Source organism: Prionailurus bengalensis, chromosome C2 (assembly GCF_016509475.1).
Source record: "Prionailurus bengalensis isolate Pbe53 chromosome C2, Fcat_Pben_1.1_paternal_pri, whole genome shotgun sequence".
In the NCBI taxonomy this organism is placed as follows: domain Eukaryota; kingdom Metazoa; phylum Chordata; class Mammalia; order Carnivora; family Felidae; genus Prionailurus; species Prionailurus bengalensis.
In genome coordinates this window covers 77,427,793-77,449,838 of record NC_057350.1, presented here as the reverse complement: position 1 = coordinate 77,449,838, position 22,046 = coordinate 77,427,793, and the positions used below count along the sequence as shown (strand labels likewise).

At 35.1% G+C, this 22,046-nt stretch overlaps 1 protein-coding gene across 1 annotated transcript in view; it reads left to right on the top strand.

Moving 5' to 3' along the window:
• OSTN (osteocrin) overlaps positions 1–17,920 on the top strand; it is a 29,645-nt gene extending 11,725 nt beyond the window's left edge. Inside the window, exons 3-4 of the mRNA XM_043596063.1 lie at positions 14,034–14,130; positions 17,832–17,920. Coding sequence (XP_043451998.1) covers positions 14,034–14,118 — 85 coding nt within the window. The 3' untranslated portion in view covers positions 14,119–14,130; positions 17,832–17,920. The remainder of the gene's footprint in view (positions 1–14,033; positions 14,131–17,831) is intronic.
• The last annotated feature ends 4,126 nt before the right edge of the window (positions 17,921–22,046 follow it).

Genomic DNA, 22,046 nt, shown 5'->3' with positions numbered 1-22,046 from the left:
CCCACGTGGGGCTCTCTGCTGTCAGCACAGCACTACTTGAAATGATTGTTTCCCTCTCTTTTGCCCCTCCTCTGCTCGTGCTCTCACTTTTGAAAATAAATAAGCATTTAAAAAGTAAAATAAAATAAATTTTTCAATCATCCATTACGAAAATCATTGTTATCATTGAAATATGTATAATAAAGTGACAGGGAAAAATGAATATTTTCACATATTTAGTGTAAAAAGACACAGTTCAGAGTTTTGCAACTATTTTATAAAAAGAAAATCCATAAAAATTATAGTAATTTTGCTTGGGAGGCCACATATAAGGTTAATTGCTGGTCTTTTGTTGTGTTTGATACAATAGCTTTGGTCCATTAATCCAAGTAGCTTTAACCACTTCCTTATTTATTTTTGAAGCTTTCACAAAATTGTGAATTAGCATATTATTTTAACACACTTTCTTGTTGCTTATAAACCCCTCTGGTTTTCATGTGTATGTATCAAGATTCTTTCCTCTCAAGCATGCATTCTCTACCTTCTCATGTTCACCCAGAGAAGGACACAGGTATGAGATCTATTTTCATACGGTAGCCCCAAGATTTCATTCATTACTTAATCCAGAGATTCATAAACTTTTTTGGGTGATGGGCCACTTTGGTAGTTTGGTGAAACCTATGAACTCCTTCTCAGAATATTGTTTTTAAGTGGATAGTATTTGTAAGAGTTCAAAGGTTACCATACATATAAACAGAATTACCAGAAAAATGTAAAAGTAATTGGTAATATAACAACATATAGGCTTATTTGTTAACATATAAAATAAGTTGCTTTAGAGAAAAGTCTAAAAAACAACAATCATTTCAAGTAGTGCTGAACATAAAAGCAATTTCAAAGTTTCTACAATGGCTGAAGTATGATCTGAATGTATCTGTGATTTCTATTTGTGACAAAGGTGTAGGTATTGTGAATTGTTCCCTGCATTCTTATTCATATTTTAACAAGAAAGTAATGAAACTGAAGATGTAACATTTTCCAACATCTATGGATCCCTGAATTATATTGGTGTATGACTCCATATTTAAAAACTGACTTTCAGGCATATGACATGTAGTACTTTATTCTCAATTATTGTAAAATATTTATAAAAGAAAAGTTTTAAATCCTGCTTATGAAAAACTCCATAAGAGATGGAAATGGAAGGATAAATGAATGATTGGGGGGAAACAAAAACAATCAGGAAAAGTCAAACAGAACAATGTCTATGTCAGATCATATTAAAATGAAGCAAAGAAACTATTGGTTCTATTTTGTATGATGCTTAACTTTTTTTCCACCTCAACTTGACACCAGCTTCATTTTCAGATAGATGTGCAAATTACTTTAATTCTCAGGGCAAAGTTAATTATGCTTTGAAGACCAAAGTATTTTCCTAATTCAGTTCATTTGTTTAAAGCCTGAAGTTAATGAATGGTTTTCTCATTTATGCAAGTAAAACAAAGCAGCTATGATTATATCCCTGGCAAAATAGCATCTACTGTCTGACCCTTTAATAGAAGATATACTAAAATTGGCCTGGAATTTCTCTAAATTCCTCACTCCTTCACACAATGCTGAGAATACCTTGCGGGATAAAAAACAATACTAATACTCTGCATTTACTTATTATAAACATTTTTACAACTGTTATTGCTTGAATTCTCTCATTAATATTTTGAGGTCAGCAAAGCAAATAATGTTATTGGGTCAGTCAGGGTTTCTGGAGGAAACAGGCAGCATATGTAAAGTAGGAAAATTGAAGGGTTTGCTCACAAGACTTTTTACAAAAGATTGAGTATAGGGGAATATAATGGATTTATACACTGGTCTGAAGACCATACAGATGGGTTGAAAGAATCAGTGACCTTCAGTCAGAGGAAAGTGACCTTGCAGGGCAGGGGAAATTATCCTGACCTCACTTCCAGTCTCTTTACAACACTACCCATTGCCTACCCCAAACCAAACCCAGAGAGCAAAGGAATTTTTATGTGATCCAAAGAGGTTAACCTCCCAGACTGGATGTCAAACGAGACAAGGCAGAGATTGACTCTGGCAAGCAGACAGAAGATACCCAGCGTAATTATACACATTGTACAGATCCAGGTCAATAAACTTTGCTCCAGTACACTGCTATTATAACCACTTAATTCAAAGAGAAAGACTCCATGGGACAAACTCAGAAAAAACATTTTCATTCCCACCCACATGCACCCACCACCCATTCAGTAGGAGTTGTTTCGTACCACTTGGATAAAAACAAAGGCAGTGCTACAACTCTACTGGTCCCAATGAAATAATAAAAACCCCCCTGGTTACTTTTATTAGAAAAACAACCATATTTCAGTAATTTAAATAACTATTCTTATGTCTTAGCCTGAATTATAAATATGATTGAAGTTTCTCCTGTCCCCAGCTTAGGCCCCATTCATGCTGTAAAGCTGCAGTGGGAAGGGGGTTGCTCGTCATCAGTTTATCCTCACCCCTTCCCCTACTACAGTGGACTTCCTTCTGCCTCCCCAGTCTTAGGGATGGCAATACAGAGAGATAAAGAAAAATCTGATGTGACTGATACTATCATGACCTGGCTTTATTACTCTCTGGCCTCGGTAAATGCTCAAAGTTGATTTTTGTTAGGTCATCACTTAACTCCCTCTGGGAACATTGATATAGACACCCTTGCATCCTGCAATGTCTCTCCCCAGGCAGGTCAGTTTGCCCCTCATCCTCATCGTCCTTTTTCAGCCTCTTCATTTAACACCACCACCAGCCTCCTACTGAGGTCACCTGACCCATCACCTCTGGCAGCAAGCCCCTCAGGGAAGATGCCTCTTATAATTAACCTTGGCCAACTCTACCCACTACTTTCTGTGTCTCCACCACAGAAAACCCATGCCCTTGATTCCAGTCACTGAAACTGAAGCTGTCCTTATAGAACCATCTCTTCATTTCTGCCTAGAGCAAACTGTCACAGAGTCTTGCTCTTTAGATTTCACTGACATCGTTCTCTCAGGCCTGCCTGCTTCCACGGGCTTATGTCAAGCTGTCTAAGTTGCTTTCTTGAAGCCTTCCCTCTATAAGAGGAGGGAAAAAAACACTGTTCTCCAATAACTCACTCCACAGAAATTCTCCTTCCTCACCTGTTCTATCTCAGTCCTTTTATTGGATTCAAGTTGGGAAAATCAGTTTGTAGGAAACCCCTTTACAAATACTGCATGAGTCTAGCATTTCACTTTGGAATGCAAGAGGAAATACTTGCCACCTACTTCTGTTTTTCCCTCAGCTTTTTGAGGCCACTGCTGAAACTGAGATAGAAAAAAAAAATTTAACATTCTGGTATATGTTGGGTTTTTTTCCAACCCCTATAATACCCTAAGAAGATATTATTATCCCCATTTTCTTTGCATATTTTCAGGGAGACAAAATGATTTTCCTGAGATTACCAGCTGGAACACTAGATTGTTTAACTCCAAGTCTAATGAATCTAGATAAGCAGCAGCTTCTGATGAAGAAATTGAATTTCTGCATGAAAAAGGCACATTTCAAAGGCCCAGAACAGCAAGGTTCACTTACAATGTACACATTAAATAAATAGTTTTAGAAAATTTTTGCCAATGATATATGAGTTTCTATCCTGAGCCAGACATAAAATCAGACTATGGTTGAGAATAGCAACTGTGGTTTCATTTTGTCAGATACGGTTGCCTTTCTTGATGATGGTCCCAAAGATTAAAGATAAAAATCCTAACACTTCATTTTCCTTCCTAATTAATTGCAAAACAGTACTACAGACCTAGGCCAACCTAGATCTCATAATTTTTGCTATTTCTTTCCAGCTCTTATTTGGTGATGCCCAAAGAAGGTAATTCAAGATGGGCTCCATTTCAGAGTGAGAAACACAGGAAAATGATGCAGAGTATGGTGCCCTATTTGCATGCTTCCTTCCTCCTAATTGAAAAGCCTGGCTATACAATAGGAAATGCTCTTATCAAAATGATCTGGGGACATTTTCCTCATAACTGTTATATCACTGCAGCTCAACACCACAGATTGAGACAGTCCCTTTGGCCTTTGCTCCCTAGTCTAACTCATATATTTAAAATATTTTCTCCAAAGTGCCAATAATTGATTCTATGTATAGATTTTGATATGTATATCACCCACTCTCCCCAAGAAAGAGAATCCTAGAACACATTTTTGTGTAAACCTATTTGCTGGGTTGAAGTTCCAAAGCTTCATTAGACCCTCAAAGAGGTTCGTTAGCCAAGCAAATGAAGGTCCTCTCTGCCTTGGCCTAGTACTTTACAGCAGTTTCCAAATCAAGCATGCCTGTGTTACTTTACAGTGACTTCAGTCTTATTTATTCCAGTGCTCATGGTGTGTTTCCGAACACCTCTTCATACACCCATTCCCTGGGATAATACTTCGAAGGTGACATTATGTGTAGTCAGTGCCATCATCATAAATTTAACGGAATCCATTTAAAATTGAATTACCACTTTGAAATAGAATTCCAAAAGTCATACATCAACTTTCTGCTAAGCAAAGTAGCACCTTCTTCCATCCTCCTAAACATATCCCATTTATTAAGCCTCAGATTTCCATGTAGAGGACTCTAGTTAAGGAAACACTGGCTTCTTGTCCCCCCCCCCCCTTGATCCACTGCTTCCAGAAGAGAAAGTAGCCATTTATCTAATAGGCCAATTTTTGAGGAGGAATTGAGAATGTTCAGTTAATCCCCTTTCTTCCTGTTGTAACTAGATAACCATGACTAGTTATATAAATCTGTCGGATCCAAGGAGGAAATAAATATAAAGAAGCCCTTTCACAAGCAGGTATAAAGGCACATCCTATATTCAGCTTGATCACTGGTACAAATGACATTTTGAAATCCATGCATTGATCATATCTTATTTCTCTATTATTTCTGAATGTGGACTCTAGATGTTATGTATTAGCCCCTAAAAGCTACATCATCATTCACTGGTTGTGGTCCTTCATCCTAATATTCTGGAATCTGAATTTAAAAGACCAATTGCCTGTTTTAAACATGACTCTGTGGACGTTGATGATTTCCCTTTTCATTCTTTACAAGGCTTTGCCGAGTCCTTCATTTCAGTCTGTCCTCCCACATCAGGCCTTCCAAGTTTGTATAGTTATATATGTCCCCCTATAATCATTTCTATTTACGTATGTACATATGTAATTTCTAACCCCAATGTAGGGCTCAGACTCATGACCTTGAGATCAAGAGTGGCATGCTTTTCTGACTGAGTCAGCCAGGCACCCCCTCCTATAGTAATTTATTAATCCTATACCTTAATTTTAAATTGTGATAGCCAAGATTGCAGAATTCAGGGGCCACCGTTTGTTTATTGTTTCCACGTGCTCTGTAAATTGTCCTGGAACCCCTAAATTGGATGTGATCCCTTGTAGAATGCCAGAGCACTTTGAATCTCACTGTAAGATTTCTGTTGCTATGCAGACAAGTTGCCCAAAACATAGCAGCTTAAGATATTCATAAACATTTATGTTCTTGCATAGTTTCTGTGCATCAGAAATCTAGAAAAATTTGCCTGAATGCATCTGGTTCAAGGTCTCTCCAAAGGTTACAGTGAAGAAGTTGGCCAGGGCTGCAGTCATCTGGAGGCTATACCACAGCTGGATTATCCATTTCCAAAAGGACCCACTCAACATGGCTGGTGGCAGGAAGTCTTAGTTCCTCACTGGTAGTTGGCAGTAGGCTTTAGTTCATTGCCACATAAACCTTTCTATAGGGCTGTCTGAGTGTCCTTAGGAAATGGCAGATGACTTCCCTAGTGTGAGAGCCAACAAAGCAGGGCAGAAGCTATAATATTTTTATGATGTAGCTTTGGATGTCACACATTAATCACAATATGCTGTTGGTTACAGAAGTCAACCCTTCTCAGTATGGAAGGAGATGGCATTATGGTAGTATTATTGGGGTTCATGTTGGAGCTTGGCTACTATATTCATCTAAACTTTATAATGTAGTAATTTCATTCTATGTTTTACTAATCTAAATTACTGAACTATTTAAAAGAACATCCCCTGTTAGCCATTACTATATCCTTCCTTTTTGCATATTACTCAAAGTTGCTGGAGTGGCATGTACTTCTTTATAGGGCCTAGCATTTTGTTTTGCTTTTAAGATGTACCAGTTAATCAGGGGCACCTGGGTGGCTCAGTCAGTTAAGCATCCAACTTCAAGTCAGGTCATGATCTTGCAGTTAGTGAGTTTGAGCTCTGCGTTGGGCTCTGTGGTGACAACTCACATCCTGGAGCCTGCTTCAGCTTCTTTGTCTCCCTCTCCCTCTCTCTCCCTCTCTCCCTGTCTCTCTTTCTTTCTGCCCCTTCCCCTCTCACATTCTGTCTCTGTCTCTCTCTCTCTCTTTCTCTCTCTCTCTCTCACTCTCTCACAAATAAACATATAAAAAATAAAAATAAATAAATAAAAAGATATATCAGCAAATCAGACTGTTGTTTTTAGGGATCATTCTCCACACTCTGATTCTTGTTTCTTTTCTTGAGACTCAAAATCATAAGCAGGATCAGTAAATGCTGTCAACAATTGGGGGAAAATGTTTAAGTTCACATGAAACAACTATTAAAGTCAATGAAGTTCCAGTTCACAAAATAAGCCTTAAAATTTTAAGGACTTGGTTATCAAATGGAACACATTTTCCTACCATGATGTAATTAAATAACAATAGGATAACCAAAAATGAAGGTGCAAACCTGTTGCTATGAGAATAGCCTTATCTGATCACCAATTTCATGAGAATAGCATTATCTGATCACCAATGCTGATATGGAGAGAACAAGAAAAAATTATAGGACAACCTCATTAATGACTGTAGATACAAATTTCTACCAAAAAATTCAGCAAAACAATCCCAGTAATGTATTAAAAAGACAATACAGCATTGTCATGTTGGGTTCATCATAAAAATACAATGTAAGGTTGATTTGCTTTGGAAAGACAATTAACACAGTTAATAGGGGTGCCTTGGTGGCTCAGTTCAGCGACTGGCTCTTGATTTCAGCTCAGGTCATGATCTTGGAGCCATGGGATCAAGCCCCATGTTGGGTTCCACACTGAGCATGGAACCTTCTTAAGATTCATTCTCTCTTTCTCTCTCTCTCTCTTTCTCAAAACAAACAAACAAACAAAGAAACAAACAAAAAATAGTTAACAGATTGAAGAGGGAAAGCCACATCACCCAATAGGTGCATGAAAACGCTTAATGAAAGTAAACATCTATTCATGATCAAAATCACTGGTAAACTGATAATAGAAATAGAAGGAAACTTTTTAACCAAGGGACACCTGTTGAAAAACCTACAGCACATATTTTTATATGGTGTCACAACAACAATTCCAATAAACATGAAACGTCTTTATGGAGAAAATTAAAAAATTATTGAGAAGGCATGAAAGATAACCTTAGTAAAAGATTTTAGATAGTAAGATTCAATATCATAAAAATTTTAATTCTCTCCAAACTTATTTATACCTTAGATAAATAAAACTCTAGGTAAAACTGCAAAAGAAATTTCCATGAAACTTAAGCTGAATCTAACACTTATAAATAATTGGTCATGAATAAAAAAAAATGACCTTTGTCTCCTTCCATAAATAAAAAATAATTTCAAAAGCATTAAAAACATGAATGTGAAAGAACTACAAAAAGATTGTAGGATGAAATAGGAGAATACCTTCATAACATTAGAGTGGAGTCATTAATAAAAAGTAAAAATCTTGATAAACTTAAAAACAACAGTAAAGATTTTCATAAAAGACACAATAAAGACTAACCACAATTGAGAAAGGATATTTGCATCTGACAAAATCTAATATTCTGAGTAGTTGTAACCCTCCTACAAATCAGTATTTAAAAGAAAAACTAACCAATAGGAAACAGGCAACAGACTTGAACAGACACTTCCAAGAGAAGAAATCCAAATAGCCAATAAACAAATGAAAAGGCAAGAAACTAATTCAAAGGAAGCAAGTTAAAACCACAATGAGATATAATTACAAATACATCAGAATGGCAAAACTGAAAGTCTGACAATGCAAGGGTTGGCCTAGATTTGAAACAATAGGAACTGTCATACATGGCTCTTAGGTATGTAAATTGCTATAACAACTTTGGAACAGTCTGGTACTATGTAATATAATTAAGTACAGGCACAGCTGACAATTCTACTTCTAAAAATATACTTAGAGAAATCCTTAAGTGTACATTAAAGTCATCTATAAGAAAATTTTCAGCTGACTAGTACATAATGACAAAAAAGAACATAACTCAATTTTCTGTCTATGATAGAATATCTAAATAAACTGTTGTATATATTAATTAGTATAATAAAATATTATACAATAGTGAAAATAAACTGCATGTATCAACATGGACAAATATTAAAACACAAAATATTTGCTGAAAGAAGAAGAATTCGTATGTTATTTCTTTAAATAAAATTTTAGAACCATCCTCACTAAACAAGAGAGTTTTGAATAATACATACAGATTATAAGGAAAAGCAAGAGAATTATTAGACCAAAATTCAGTCTATAGATTACCTCTGGGACTGAACCATGAAAGATATTCCGTGTGGAAGCAGGAACACTGGGGAATTCAAGGGCCGGTTATATTGTTTCTTAATTTGGTGCCAACAGGAATGTTCATTTTATTTTTCTTTAAACTGAACATAGATAAATTTGTAGACTATTTTGTATGTGTGAAGTGATTCGCAATAAAAAGTTTAAATACAAGTTTTCTAACTGCTGTTTTAGAGTGTAAAAAATTTTTCAGAAAGTGAATTATCAAAGAATGTAAATGTTTAAAAAATCCTATTTTACACAGGAAGTATATTTCAACGTGAAGTTTAGGTTGTATTTAAAATGACCAATCCATTCTCTTTGTATTAGTTTGGCAGGAGTTTTGTATCCTTAAACTATTTCAGAGTCTTTTAGAATGGAAAAAGGTAGATTAGATAAACCATGTCATACCATTATTTTGTCACAAGAGGGACTAGGTAGTCAGAAAGTACAGTTTCCCCTTTGGTCTTAAGAACATTTATTTCACTATCTTACTATTTATGTTTTACACACTGTTTGTTCCTGTAAGTGTATGTGTCATAGAGTGTAGAACTTGGACATATTTTTCCTATCAGCAAAAATGTTAAGATAAATACTAGCTTACCATTTTACTTCTAAATGGATGGAGACTGTGTAGAAATTACTTAACTTACTGAGCTATGATCATGTTGTTGGTTTATCTGCTTTATGGGAATAATTGTTTTCATTTGTATTATTGCTAAAAACTGTAAATACTGCATGGTTTTTCATATATATTTCTTCTATTTATTTTTCTTATTTGATTTCAAGGTACATGTGAGTATTTGAAACATATCCCAAATTTTAGAAAATGAATCAAAGTAACTACAGATCTATGGCTAGAACAAAAACATTCTTATACTCTTGGCCAGGGGTTTTCAAACTCTGCTCTAAGCAGCCTTATGTGCTTCTGGAAGCTCTTTCAGGAGCCACCATATATGGAGAAGGGGCACTTCTTTACTGAGAGTGTTCTTCACTTAACATTCTAGGCATTGATCTCTTTTATAAAGCTTTTATTTTAGAAATGGTAAACTACAAATTGTTTGGAAACCAGTGGGCAGGACTTATAGGAAAGAATAGTAGAATCACTTAAAATGTGTAAAATGATTTCAGGTGTGTTACCTCATTAGCTTTTTTCAAGTAAAATGTGAGCTTTAACAGCTAATGCATGTCATATTCACCACTCTATCCCCAGTGCAGAGAACAAATACATATGGTTGTGCATAAATCAATAAAATATTACTTAACAAATAAGTATGTTAAATAAATAACCAGGCTGGGAAGATAGAGCAAGAAGTATCTAAATTTTATCAAAAAGGAAAGACAAGCTCAGAATGACAACAGTCTTACAAATGCTCACACCATCAATAAGTAGAAGAATCAAATAGAATCTGAGTCTTTCATGTCCTGGTTGCTAATCAAATCTTGGGAAAAGGATGGAAGGAAAGCATATGGAATGAGGAAAGAAGGAAGGAAAAAAAATATTTTGCTTTCCACCATTCTACAGCTGCTTCCTATTTGCTTGAGCAGAAAAAGATCAACTGTGGTAAAGAAAGAAAAAAATCCTCTTTACATTTATTGGACCTTTATTTTTGAAAAAAAATGCATTGGTACTATGAACCAATAAATGTTCTGTTCTAATTTATAATGATGCATAGATTGTCATGTTTTCTTTTAAAAAAGCAGAAGCAGGGGCGCCTGTGTGGTTCAGTCAGTTAAGCTTCCAGACCTTGATTTCCACTCAGGTCATGATCTCACTCTTCGTAAGATAGAGCCCCACAAAGGACTCCTCTCCCTGTTCATGTGCGACTCTCTCTCTCTCTCTTTCAAAATAAATAAATTTTAAAAATAAATTAAAAAATTAAAAAGCAGAAGTGTTACTTTTCCTGCCACCATCCATCCCACAGGTGCTCTGGGAGGTCAGTTCACATGTGTGGCACTACTCTTTTTCCCAGCTGTCATTTCCTTCCCCTTCTCAACCAGTCCTTTAAACACCTGGAAGGGGTTGGTTTCTCACTTCCTCTTCTTGTTTGTCTGGGACTTCTCCTGAGCACTCTCCTTGACCCTGAGATGGCTTCTCTCTTACCCTTTTCCTGGAGTTATGGTGGGGTAGTCAGTAAAAGAACTGAAGGGTTCAAAGAGTAAAAATTGCATCAGTCTAATTGTTTTATATATATATAAACAAATTGCCCTTAGACATAACTCTAAATCGGACAAACATATTCCTATTTTATTGCTATGGTAATGACTTACCTTAAACTTCTGGACTTAAAACAGCACAAATTTATTATCTTATAATTCTATAGGTCAGAAGTCCTATACAACAGTCCCCATATGTCATTCTATACCACTTTTCTCTGTCTCCTTTTCAGTTAAGTGTAGCCATATGATTGATTGCTAGCCACTGTGTAGCCTCTCAATCTCTCCCTGATAGCTGCTCTGTGCTCTCTTTTGCCCAATCTGCCAGCTGGATACAGAAGTCAAAAGGTCAGCAGTCCACACTCCTTGGAGACGATAGTGGAGAATTCATTTCCTGCTTATTCAGGTTGTTGGCAGAATTCAGTTCATTTTGGTTGTAGGACTGAGGTTCTCATTTTCTTCTGAGAACTTCTAAAGGTCACAGCATTCCTTGATTCTTGATCCTTTCCTTCATCATCAATGCCAGGAGTGGTGGGTTAAGTCCTTCTCAGTTTGCATCCCTCTGACCCACTCTTCTTCAATCATCTTCCACTTTTAAGGAGGCTAGACCACATTGGGCCTACCCAGAAAATCCAGAATAATTCTCTCATCTCAAGGTCCTTATTAATCATATCTGCAAAGTCTCTGTTGCTATGTAAGGTGACATAGATTCTGTGGGTTATGGTGTGAACATCTTTGAGGAGGTCTTGTTCTTACTACCACAAGGAAAATAATTGCTTAAAATAAAAGTCTATAAATTTACTTATATGAATAAAACAAAATAAAAAAGAGACATTTTCTTTTTTCAACAGTAATTATTTATAATTACATCAGAATACCTAAAGTATAACTTAGGTTATATAACAGTTGTTAGGTATAACAACTGATATACATAATTTCCCTATGATGCTTTATCATTAATTTTATGCTAATTTGACAGATAACATGTTTCCTCATTGATTATCAAGTCAAAAAATATGTAGCCAATGTAGTGTCAAGAAATCCAGAAGTACAAATGATAGACACCTCTTAAGAAGGTATGTTTAAAAATATTTTTTAATGTTTATTATTTTTGAGAGAGAGAATGAGTGGGGAGGAGGCAGAGGGAGGGAGACACAGAATCTGAAGCGGGCTCCAGGCTCTGAGCTGCCAGCACAGATCCTGATGTGGGGTTGGAACTCACTAACTGTGAGATCATAACGTGATCTGAAGTCAAACACTAAACCAACTGAGCCACCCAGAAGTCCCTTAAGAAGGTATGTTATTTAGAAATCTGAAGAATAGAGGCAGAGGTATGTCTAGGTTAAGGATAAGCACTAAATATGTTTTTTTCAGCTTTCTCCCCACTGAGCAAACTGTTGTCTAGCAGACACCCTTATAAAGATCATACAAACAATGCTACCTGCATTGACTAGCAAAACTAAGGGCCAACTTGGAAATGAAGATGAATGTTAATCAACAGAAAAGAAGGCTGAATTAGGTAAAAACAAAACAAAACAAAAACCCCATAACATGGCGTCATTCTTACAATATCATTTGAGAATAGATCCATATCAGGTTCAATGTCCATTTTTATCATCTTTGTCTACACAGTACAAAGCATAGTACCTGGTTTCTACAAAGCATTAGGTAAATATTAATTACCACCAAATTTATTGTTTTAATTACAATCAGGCAGTGTTTATACAATGTTCTATATGTAAGACACAGCAATAAAAATCCCCTGTGTTTCCATTATTCTCTATACTTTTCAGAGTTTTTAAATAAATTATTTACCTTATAGTGATATGAGGAATGCTGATAAGGTAAAAATTTGGCATCAATAAAAATGAGAGATTTTTCTTCTTATTTTTATTAAATCATTACCCATCTGTGAGTACTTAGTTATAGGTTTTTGAAAGCAAAGGCTGTGTCTGATTTATCAATCCCAAGACAGCCAGAAAAATAACTGTATATATAGTAGTTACATGATCAATGATAATAGGAAAAAATAATAGATATTGAAATTTTCATTAATTTTTGGTGTTTAAATTGTGTAGTATATATTGACAATATAATGCAAATAATTAGAATAGAAACTGTTCAAAATGTTCTGAACAAATCTTTTTAACTCTTTAAACTGTTGAAAATTGGTTAAGTTGTCTCTATCTTCATTAGGAAGGCTCAAAACTTCTCACAGCTCCATGGCCAGTGAAAGTCATGTACTGAGCATTCTGAGACCTCCCCATTAGGATTTTGATTTGATAGAACTAAAGCATGGCAATAACAAATCAAATTAAGATGTTTCTTCTTTCTAAAGAGAGAATTGATAGGACATACAAGCTAGAAGTTCTCTTGTAGGATTTTTAAACTTTATTTTAAATTTTTTATCTATTTATTTATTTATATTAATATGTATTTTTGGAGAGACAGAGTGTGAGTGGGGAAGGGACAGAGAGAGGGAGAGGGAGACACAGAATCTGAAACAGGCTCCAGGCTCTGAGCTGTCAACACAGAGCCCGATACAGGGCTCAAACTCGGGAATGGCAAGATCATGCCCTAGGCTGAAGTCGGACACTTAAGCAACTGAGCCACTCAGGTGCCCCTAAACTTTATTGTAATAATGAAGCTTTTTTTTTTCAAACAGTATTTGGCACAGAGACTATGTAACAGACATAGACCATTGTGTACCAAGTGTGTCTGGGTAAAATCTGAGGGAAGACAAGAGAGATGCACTTCACATTCAATATTGTCATCAGCACTTTTTCCTCTCCCACTACCATTTTTCCCTTGAAGAACCATTTTGAGGCAGAGATTGGGGAAAACCACTGACAGACTTCAATCTTCTTCTATTACCAAATGAATACACCAAGATTTGAAGAGAGGAAGGGACTTACCCAAGCTAAACACCTAGCAAATTGATATGCTAATAAGACCCAACTCTCAACTGCACCGTTTGGTTTGGATAAGTCATTTAATTTCTCTAAGCTTCTGATTCCTCAGATGTGACATGGAGGTAGGTATACCCACTTTAACAGATGTTGAAAGGATAAGAGATAGTGTCTGGCATATAGTGGGCACTGATGAAAGGTAACTATCATATGTATGCCCACTCCCAAAGACAGTGCCCAGATCTGCAAGAAATAAAGGAGCAAAAGTCATTAATTAATAACTTGGACTTCAGCTTAGAAATGTTCTACGTGGTTTATTACAGGAAAGTAGTAGATCATCCAAAAAGGCGATTTGGTATCCCTGTGGATCGGATTGGTGGAAACCGTCTCTCAAATTCCAGAGGCTAATTGATTCTAACTGTGAGTACCATTTGACAAAGTAACAATATATGCAGGCTTCTGATTAATGTTTTGCCATGGGCTAATTGATTCAGTTGATTTATAAATTGCCCTTTTGATTTCCTAGGTTATAAAATAACTTTTTCAACATTTCTGTACTCAATAATATATTGATGCTAAATAACTTAAATGACATTAAAGAAGCAAAAGAATGTCCGAGATATATTTCACCATAAAAGATTCAGTTATTCTCCCAGATTCTTATATAACTATTGAGTATTAATATGTGAACAATGGTTAAAATTTTAATTGATGTAATAAATCACCTTCACATGTACATAACTGTGTGCTAATCCCTCTATTATGAAGAAGACACATTTCAGTGACACATACCATTTTGTTGCCGATAACTACATTCCAAGAATTATGATAACATGGAACATAGGAGAGCGAATGATGTAGCAGAAAGAGTATAGGCACGGAATCAGAACACCTAATCAAAATCCTGGTTCTGTCATCATTCATTATCTTGTTTCCATGAAGATACCTTATTTCTCTATGTCTTGTACACTTAGATAATAACACGGTGATTGTATTGTGCTACATAGTGTGGTGTTGTGAATATTAAATTAATGCATATAGTAGTCTAGAATGTATTGGACACATAGTACATGCAAGTGATAACATCTTAGATTATAGTTCTGAAAATTTACTCTGCACTAGACCCTATACTTAGTGCTGTCCACACATAGCTTCATTTAATCATCATGTTCCATAAAGTAGGTCCTATTACTCTCTCCAGTGCCTTGAGAAACAGTACAGTATAAGGGGTAAAACTGCCAGCTAGAGAGGTCAGTTTTGTAGTCAAATCCTAATTCATCTGTTAGCTGTGGGATCTTGTTGAAATTCTGAAATCCCCCTCCGTAAAATGAAGATAATAATAAGTTCTATCACATTACATTGTGCAGAGGACTAAATCTGATATACAATATACATTTAGAATAGTGTCTGACATGTAGTAGTCAATAATAATAATAATTATTATTTTATTATACAAATAAGTAAAAAGCTTAGATATATTAATTAATTCACAATGCCGTATAGCTAGTAAGTGATGTAAGTAGAATTCAAATCCAGAAAACTTAAATTCTAAGCTTATATTTTAATAAGTATATTTAGTCATACATATTATATGTTTTAAACAGTAAATTTTAAACATAAAATCTAGGCAATATGTTTTTTCCCAGGAAAGGCTACAGAGAATGCATCCTCTCTCCCAAGCAGGTAAGACAACCTGGAGCTGTTTGACAATTTCAAGCTACAGAAGAGAAAACTCTGCTTTTTATTTCTCTCAAGATGATGCTTAAACCAAATCTGCAAAGTCCCCAAGAGCATCACATTAGCCCTGAACCTCTCAACTTGAATCATGCCTGTTTTTTCTCTTTGTCAAATGCTCTAAACCACAATGAGAAGTCAATATTTTACTTCAACTTTCTTATTCTCAGAATGACTTAGTTAAAAGAATCTTTTTTTGTCCACAGAGCTCTTGATCAATGAAGTTATGAAGTTACTGAATGTCCACAAATACTGGGGGGGGGGGGGGGATGCTTAATGAATACTGTGGCGAACAGTGCGTTTTGAGCAGTAGCATCTTCAAAACATAGATCAGACTTTCTTTACATCTAAAGATATACCAAGTATGGTCACTCTTTAAGATTGTTAAAAATCACCACCTTATATCTGAGAAAGATCTAACTAATTGCTATTACAAACCAAGTAACTCCTTGAAATCAGGATCACAATCCTCCAGTTTCTTGATGTATTGATAACATTATGACACTGAGATTAAAACTTTGATCAGTTTCCACCTGTTCTCTATCACCTTGGACATCCCATTTGGTATCTCTGAATTAAGCCAAAACAGGTTATGATAAGAAAAAAATCATTCAGGAAACTCATTTCCATATAATTTCATATGAAGTTTTAGACCATATAAACTCCAGAGAGCTACTAAACTATCAAAAGGTAGTTGAATTAATATGTCTCCCGAATCACTATGGGTGAAATCCAAATTAATATATTATGTCCTTCATTTAATAGGCTTTGTTGAGTATCATGAAAATCACTGTCCTTGTTATTAAAGTTTCACTATGGTATATCACAGAAGAATAGGTTTAGAATAAAACTTGACATCATATATTTTCTTTTTCTCTTTTGTCAATCATTGCAAGTGCACCTGCTCAACCATTAGGTTTCTATTTATTATTTCCTGCCATGATCACCAGGATTTCTCAGATGCTTTTTTACTTCCTCATGTGAAGTTTTATGTTTTATGGTTTATGAATAATAAAAAACATAAAAATAGATTTCTAATTTCCATTTAACTTTTCAAAACAATTTTTGGTATATTATTTCTTATTGGTACAATATTTTTTGGTACTAAGAGATTCAAGAATATAAGGTCTATTTTAATCCAATCCTTTTGTTTTGTTTTGCTTTTAACAAATGAGGACATTGGGTCTGTGAGACGAAATTGATTTGCTCAAAATTGTACAGGCTCTCAGACAGAGCAAGGTCCAGGACTCAGGTCTCTAGACTTCTAGACCAAAGTTCTCTTCATCACCTATAAGGTCCTCAGGGTATAATTGTCATTGTTGGATGCCAATTTCTCTGGTTATACATTTCTAAAACAAACAGAAGCAGTATGTCTGACTGTGAAAATCTTTGTTCCGCTTCTGTAGGAGTTAATGTAGGCTCTTTTAGACCAGGTTTATTTGTGGGTTTTCACCTTCTGGGTTTCACTGTAAGTGTTCACACTAAAAGTGAAACTGGTTCTAATTGTGGAAGTTTTGCTTATTATTTTGAGTTTAGGTCTAGATACAGCTGCTTTATGTTACCTAGTTTGCAGAACAAATGCTAACCTCTTCTCTGCTATATTTTGGAAAGGAAGATAATCTGGTATTTGCACAATGTCTTCCTCAAGTCATTAACATATTGGACCAAAATTTTGAGTTTTGAGTTTTTTATAGCCTTCTGCTCTAAACAACTTAAATTCAGAGAGGTGTTTTCTCTAAATGCAGTTAGCAAGTTCTAGGCCATTGAAATCAGGGTGCCTTCCTGATCAAATTTAGTAGAAATAGGACTATTGATTATGCTACCCCTTGCTGCCATATGCACTAAGACTTTTAAGAATGTAAGGCACATGTTGCTTTATTATACTGACAATTTTTTTATTTTAAAACAATTTTGACACACTATCATTCAAATATACTGACAGAATTCTCAAAGAGCAGAAATGCCATGTTTAAATTCCAGTATTATGATTGTTCCCCTTTGAGCAAAATATACAACAATTATCAATATGTTATCATAGCAATAAACAGGAAGTAGTAGTCAGATTTTCTTTATCTTTCTTATATATGTCATGGCAACATCCTTGAACCAAGATTGAAAATGGAAAAGAAATAGAATAGAGCAGGTACCCAAAGAAAGGAACTGTGGCTTGAGAATAAGCACCTAGTTTATACGTTGAAGATATTCTTCCTAATGCATTTTGATCTGTAATTATAATTTTGTGTTATTGTCTTTGCAATAAAAATATGTCCTAGAAATAAAAGGTATAATGAAACATCATGTAGTTTTAGTTCTCAAGCGAAGTTGATGGTATTCCCCTTATCTATGGAGTTCTCGTAGCTTTAACAATTTCAATTTTGTTTTTGCAGACACAACTTCCCTGGGTGAAATCACAGAAATATGGAAGATGCTTCAGTGAAGTTCTTTACACTCCTTAATGATTAAACTTTTAAGGAACGGATCTTCTGCGAATCCTTTCCACAGTTTGAACTTCAGTCCATCACATCACAGTATTGTTACAGCTTTAATTAAATTACGCAGACCACTTCAATGTATGGATATTTTTTAAATATACATTTTAGCTAACAGGAATGGTTACCTAGCCCCAAACTTTACTTTTCTAAGAAACAATGAAAAAACGCAATACCGTGAAATACTTTCTATATTCCCACTTACATTTATCCAGTTGAAGAATAATAACTGAAGACTGATTTGTTTCTGTAAAACTTAGGTAGGATCTATTTGTTCATTATTGAGGAACATGGAAAGACAATATTGTATATGTTCTGTTAAATATTTTTTCTTCTCTTTTATCCTTTTCCTGGGAGCCTCTTTGGAAACGATAATGAGATTAGGCTTCTCTTAATGTATTCAAATTACAGTCAGGTTCAACCAAATAAAGCACAGCCTCAGTTCCAGAAATAAAAGAAGATGTGTAAGCAAGGAAAAAAAAAAAAAAAACAGTAATTAAGCCCATCAATTTTATTATTCCAAAGAACTGAAAAAAAAAATACCTGCAGGTCAGGGCATATTGACAGAATTAGGAAGTGAAGGATATTAATCATTTATCAGGTTTGGACATCTCATGGTGCCTAACCACTTTCTCTAAATTACAACTGGTAGGAGGCGCCTGGGTGGCTCAGTCGGTTAAGCGTCAGACTTTGGCTCAGGTCATGATCTCGCGGTCTGGGAGGTCATGATCTCGTGGTCTGTGAGTTCCAGCCCCACACTGGGCTCTGTGCTGATAGCTCAGAGCCTAGAGCCTGCTGTGGATTCTGTGTCTCCCTCTCTCCCTTCCCTACCCCACTCATGCTCTCTCTATTTCTCAAAAATAAATAAACATTAAAAAACTGTTTAGTTACAACTGGTAGTTAATTAAGAGTAGCAGTGGCTGATTATGAGGAGAACAACCACACAGGAGTAACAGAGGAAAGTATGGAAGAAGACTAGGAATCATCAAAAAGTAAACCACTGGACCAGTCTGGGGCTTATTAAGTACACGTAATTTTAACACAGCACAATAAACAATCTTTTTGATGCTACTGACTTGCCTAAGAAACTGTTTGACTGGTTTCATATACTGTGTTTAAAAAGGCATTGAAAAGTATAATGTGTTTAAGAATGATTTCTTTAAATGATTCAAAATTTTTTTTTAATTTTTTTTTCAACGTTTTTTATTTTTGGGACAGAGAGAGACAGAGCATGAACGGGGGAGGGGCAGAGAGAGAGGGAGACACAGAATCGGAAACAGGCTCCAGGCTCTGAGCCATCAGCCCAGAGCCTGACGCAGGGCTCGAACTCACGGACCGCGAGATCGTGACCTGGCTGAAGTCGGACGCTTAACCGACTGCGCCACCCAGACGCCCCTGATTCAAATTATTTTTAATTGATCTATCGAAGTATAAAGTTTGATACTCTGGAACCCTCAGTTCTCAACAATAACTACAATATTACTACAATTTAGGTATATAAGCCAATGGTACATTGGGTATGCTTTTAATACACAAAGACAACTTATTTCTTGAACCAGAGAGTAGCCGAAGTTTGTAAAACCTCTGGAAAACTTTAAACACTAGCAATCACTGTCAGATGGACCTGATATATGGGAGGAGAAAAGTTTGATGAATAGGGCAGAGTTTTATTTTAGAATATAAAGGAAGAATGTTATGAGAAGGTATATTCATATTACAAGAGGTGAGAAATGGATAGCTGTTAATTTTAACTGAAATTAAATAAACGTATGATCCAAAGAATGCAATCAAAGACACACAGAAATGAACATATGCACTTAGAACATGGTTGGCTTTGTATTCTTAGTTTAGGGAAAATTTCTTCAACTGCTGAAAGTCTTCAAATTTTGGAAAATACAGTAAATGAATGATTTTGTTAATTGTGATAGATGGGCTATAGCAAGGAGATATGAGTTTTGAGAGAGCTAACCGATTCTGTTTTCAGAAGCTTGCATTAGAAAGTTAGCAGTGGTACATGGAAAATATCCTGTAGGACTTTCTATTTGAAATAATTACTGAAGAAGAAGTTAAAATGTTTCTTGCCAGCTTTCTTCAACCTTCTGTTCAATTTTAGGAATGTGTTCTATTCCTTGGAGGTTCTTTCTTCCCTTTTTCTCCCATTTGGTTATCTGTAAGCTTCTAATCCACTTGGATGCTGCTGCTTCATGCATTGACAAAAGGTATTAAAGCCTACTTTAGCCTAAAATTTTCTCGTGGTGAAGGTTTAAAGTCGAAATAAACAAATTGATTTCCTATCACCTATATTTTTTAATGCAAAGTTATGCTTATGGCATTCCATTTAATTAAAGTCAGAGGTCACAATGTATGGATTTATACTCTATTCTGATGTGTAATAATGCATTTATCTCATAATATAATATATATACAAGACTTTAATGAACAAAAAGAGAAAAATGTTTTCTCCACTTATAACTATTTTATTTCATGTTATTTCCACCACTACTTTATACAAAGTAGAAAATAAATCAACAGTACACCAGTTCGAAATAGGGCATTCTTTTAACATAGCAGGAAATTAAAACATGATTTCTGTTCAGAATATGATAAGTCATCTCATTCATTTGTGAAGCTTCATAGAGCAAACTGTGAATATGGATTTCTGTGTTCTGTCATCAATTACATAAACAATTTTTTATGAGGGATGTTTTATGATGCCGCATCATCTTAAAATTTACTCACACTACAGAAAGTCTAACAAATTCTACCTTTAATCTACAGATAGCTTTAGGGATTAAATTTCTTAAAGCAAACTATTAAAATACAACTTAATGGATTCTCCTAAAAGGAAGAAGTAGCAAAAAACCTTTCTGTGTGACCTTACTCCTAAAGATTCAAACTGCCTGCATATTGTTTAACTGTTCCAAAGTTAATAAACATGAGATGATGAAAGCAGGAATTTTTGTCTTTCTTCATAACAATATTATGTTTCTGTTTACTACTGGTGTAAATATGTAGGAACAATCAGGCGTGATTGAGCAACTAATATTTATGTACATTTGAGTGGTTCCTAACAAGTATATATATGGCACTCTAGATATGTCACTCAACTTGGTTTGTTTTATGGTTTTTTTCAACTTAAGCAATATTGTTCATACTCTGCAATAATTTTCTCTTTAAGCACCACAAAATTGATATCATGTAGGTAAACTGCATTTTCCCCATATTGTGAAGTAAGGGAATGTGAGCAGGCTGGCCTTGCCATCTAGTCTAGTCCTTAATGTTATTTTAAGTTATGTTAACAATGTTTTGGGGCTAGAACAGGTGACACACAATATTGAAGTTGAATTCCCAGCCTTGAATTGACTAAGTAAATAAGCTTGTTCATATGTAAGCAAGAGCAAGTTTGATATATGGATGTGAAAAGGAAAAAAAAAGAATCAAGAGAAATCCAATGAGTTCTTTCGTTCTGTTTATTTTTTTGGCACAACGAAGCTAATCTCTTATAGACATTCTGAGTCTCAAATAGTTCGTGATGCTGTGGAGAAGCATAGATGAGAATTAAGAAACCAACAGGCAAATTGTTTTATAAGAAAGTTTTCTATCTCTGAGACATCTAATATCACTTTCTTCCAGAGTCTAATAAACCATATATTTCTGCTCCCAGTAATGTATTCATTTGGTTGTAGTAGTTTCAGTGACAATTGTCCAAATGAACAGAAAAGAGATAGTAGTTAGCACAATCATAAGAAAGAGAAAGGACAATGATGCATATTTTTTCCATAAGTTGATACAATTAAATTTATTTTAATTTCCAAGATGATTTTTAAAATACTTTTTTAAAAAAAATTTTAATGTTTATTTAATTTTGAGAGAGAGACACAGAGCGTGAGAGGGGAGAGGCAGAGAGAGAGAAAGGCAAAAAACCTGAAGCAGGTTCCAGGCTCTGAGTTATCAGCACAGAGCCCAATGTGGGGCTTGAACTCAGGAACCCTGAAATCATAACCTCAACTGAAGTTGGATGTTTAACTGACTAAGCCACCCAGGCACCCTTAAAATATTTTATTTTTTTATCTTAATGTTTATTTATTTTTGAGATAGCACGAGCGGGGTAGG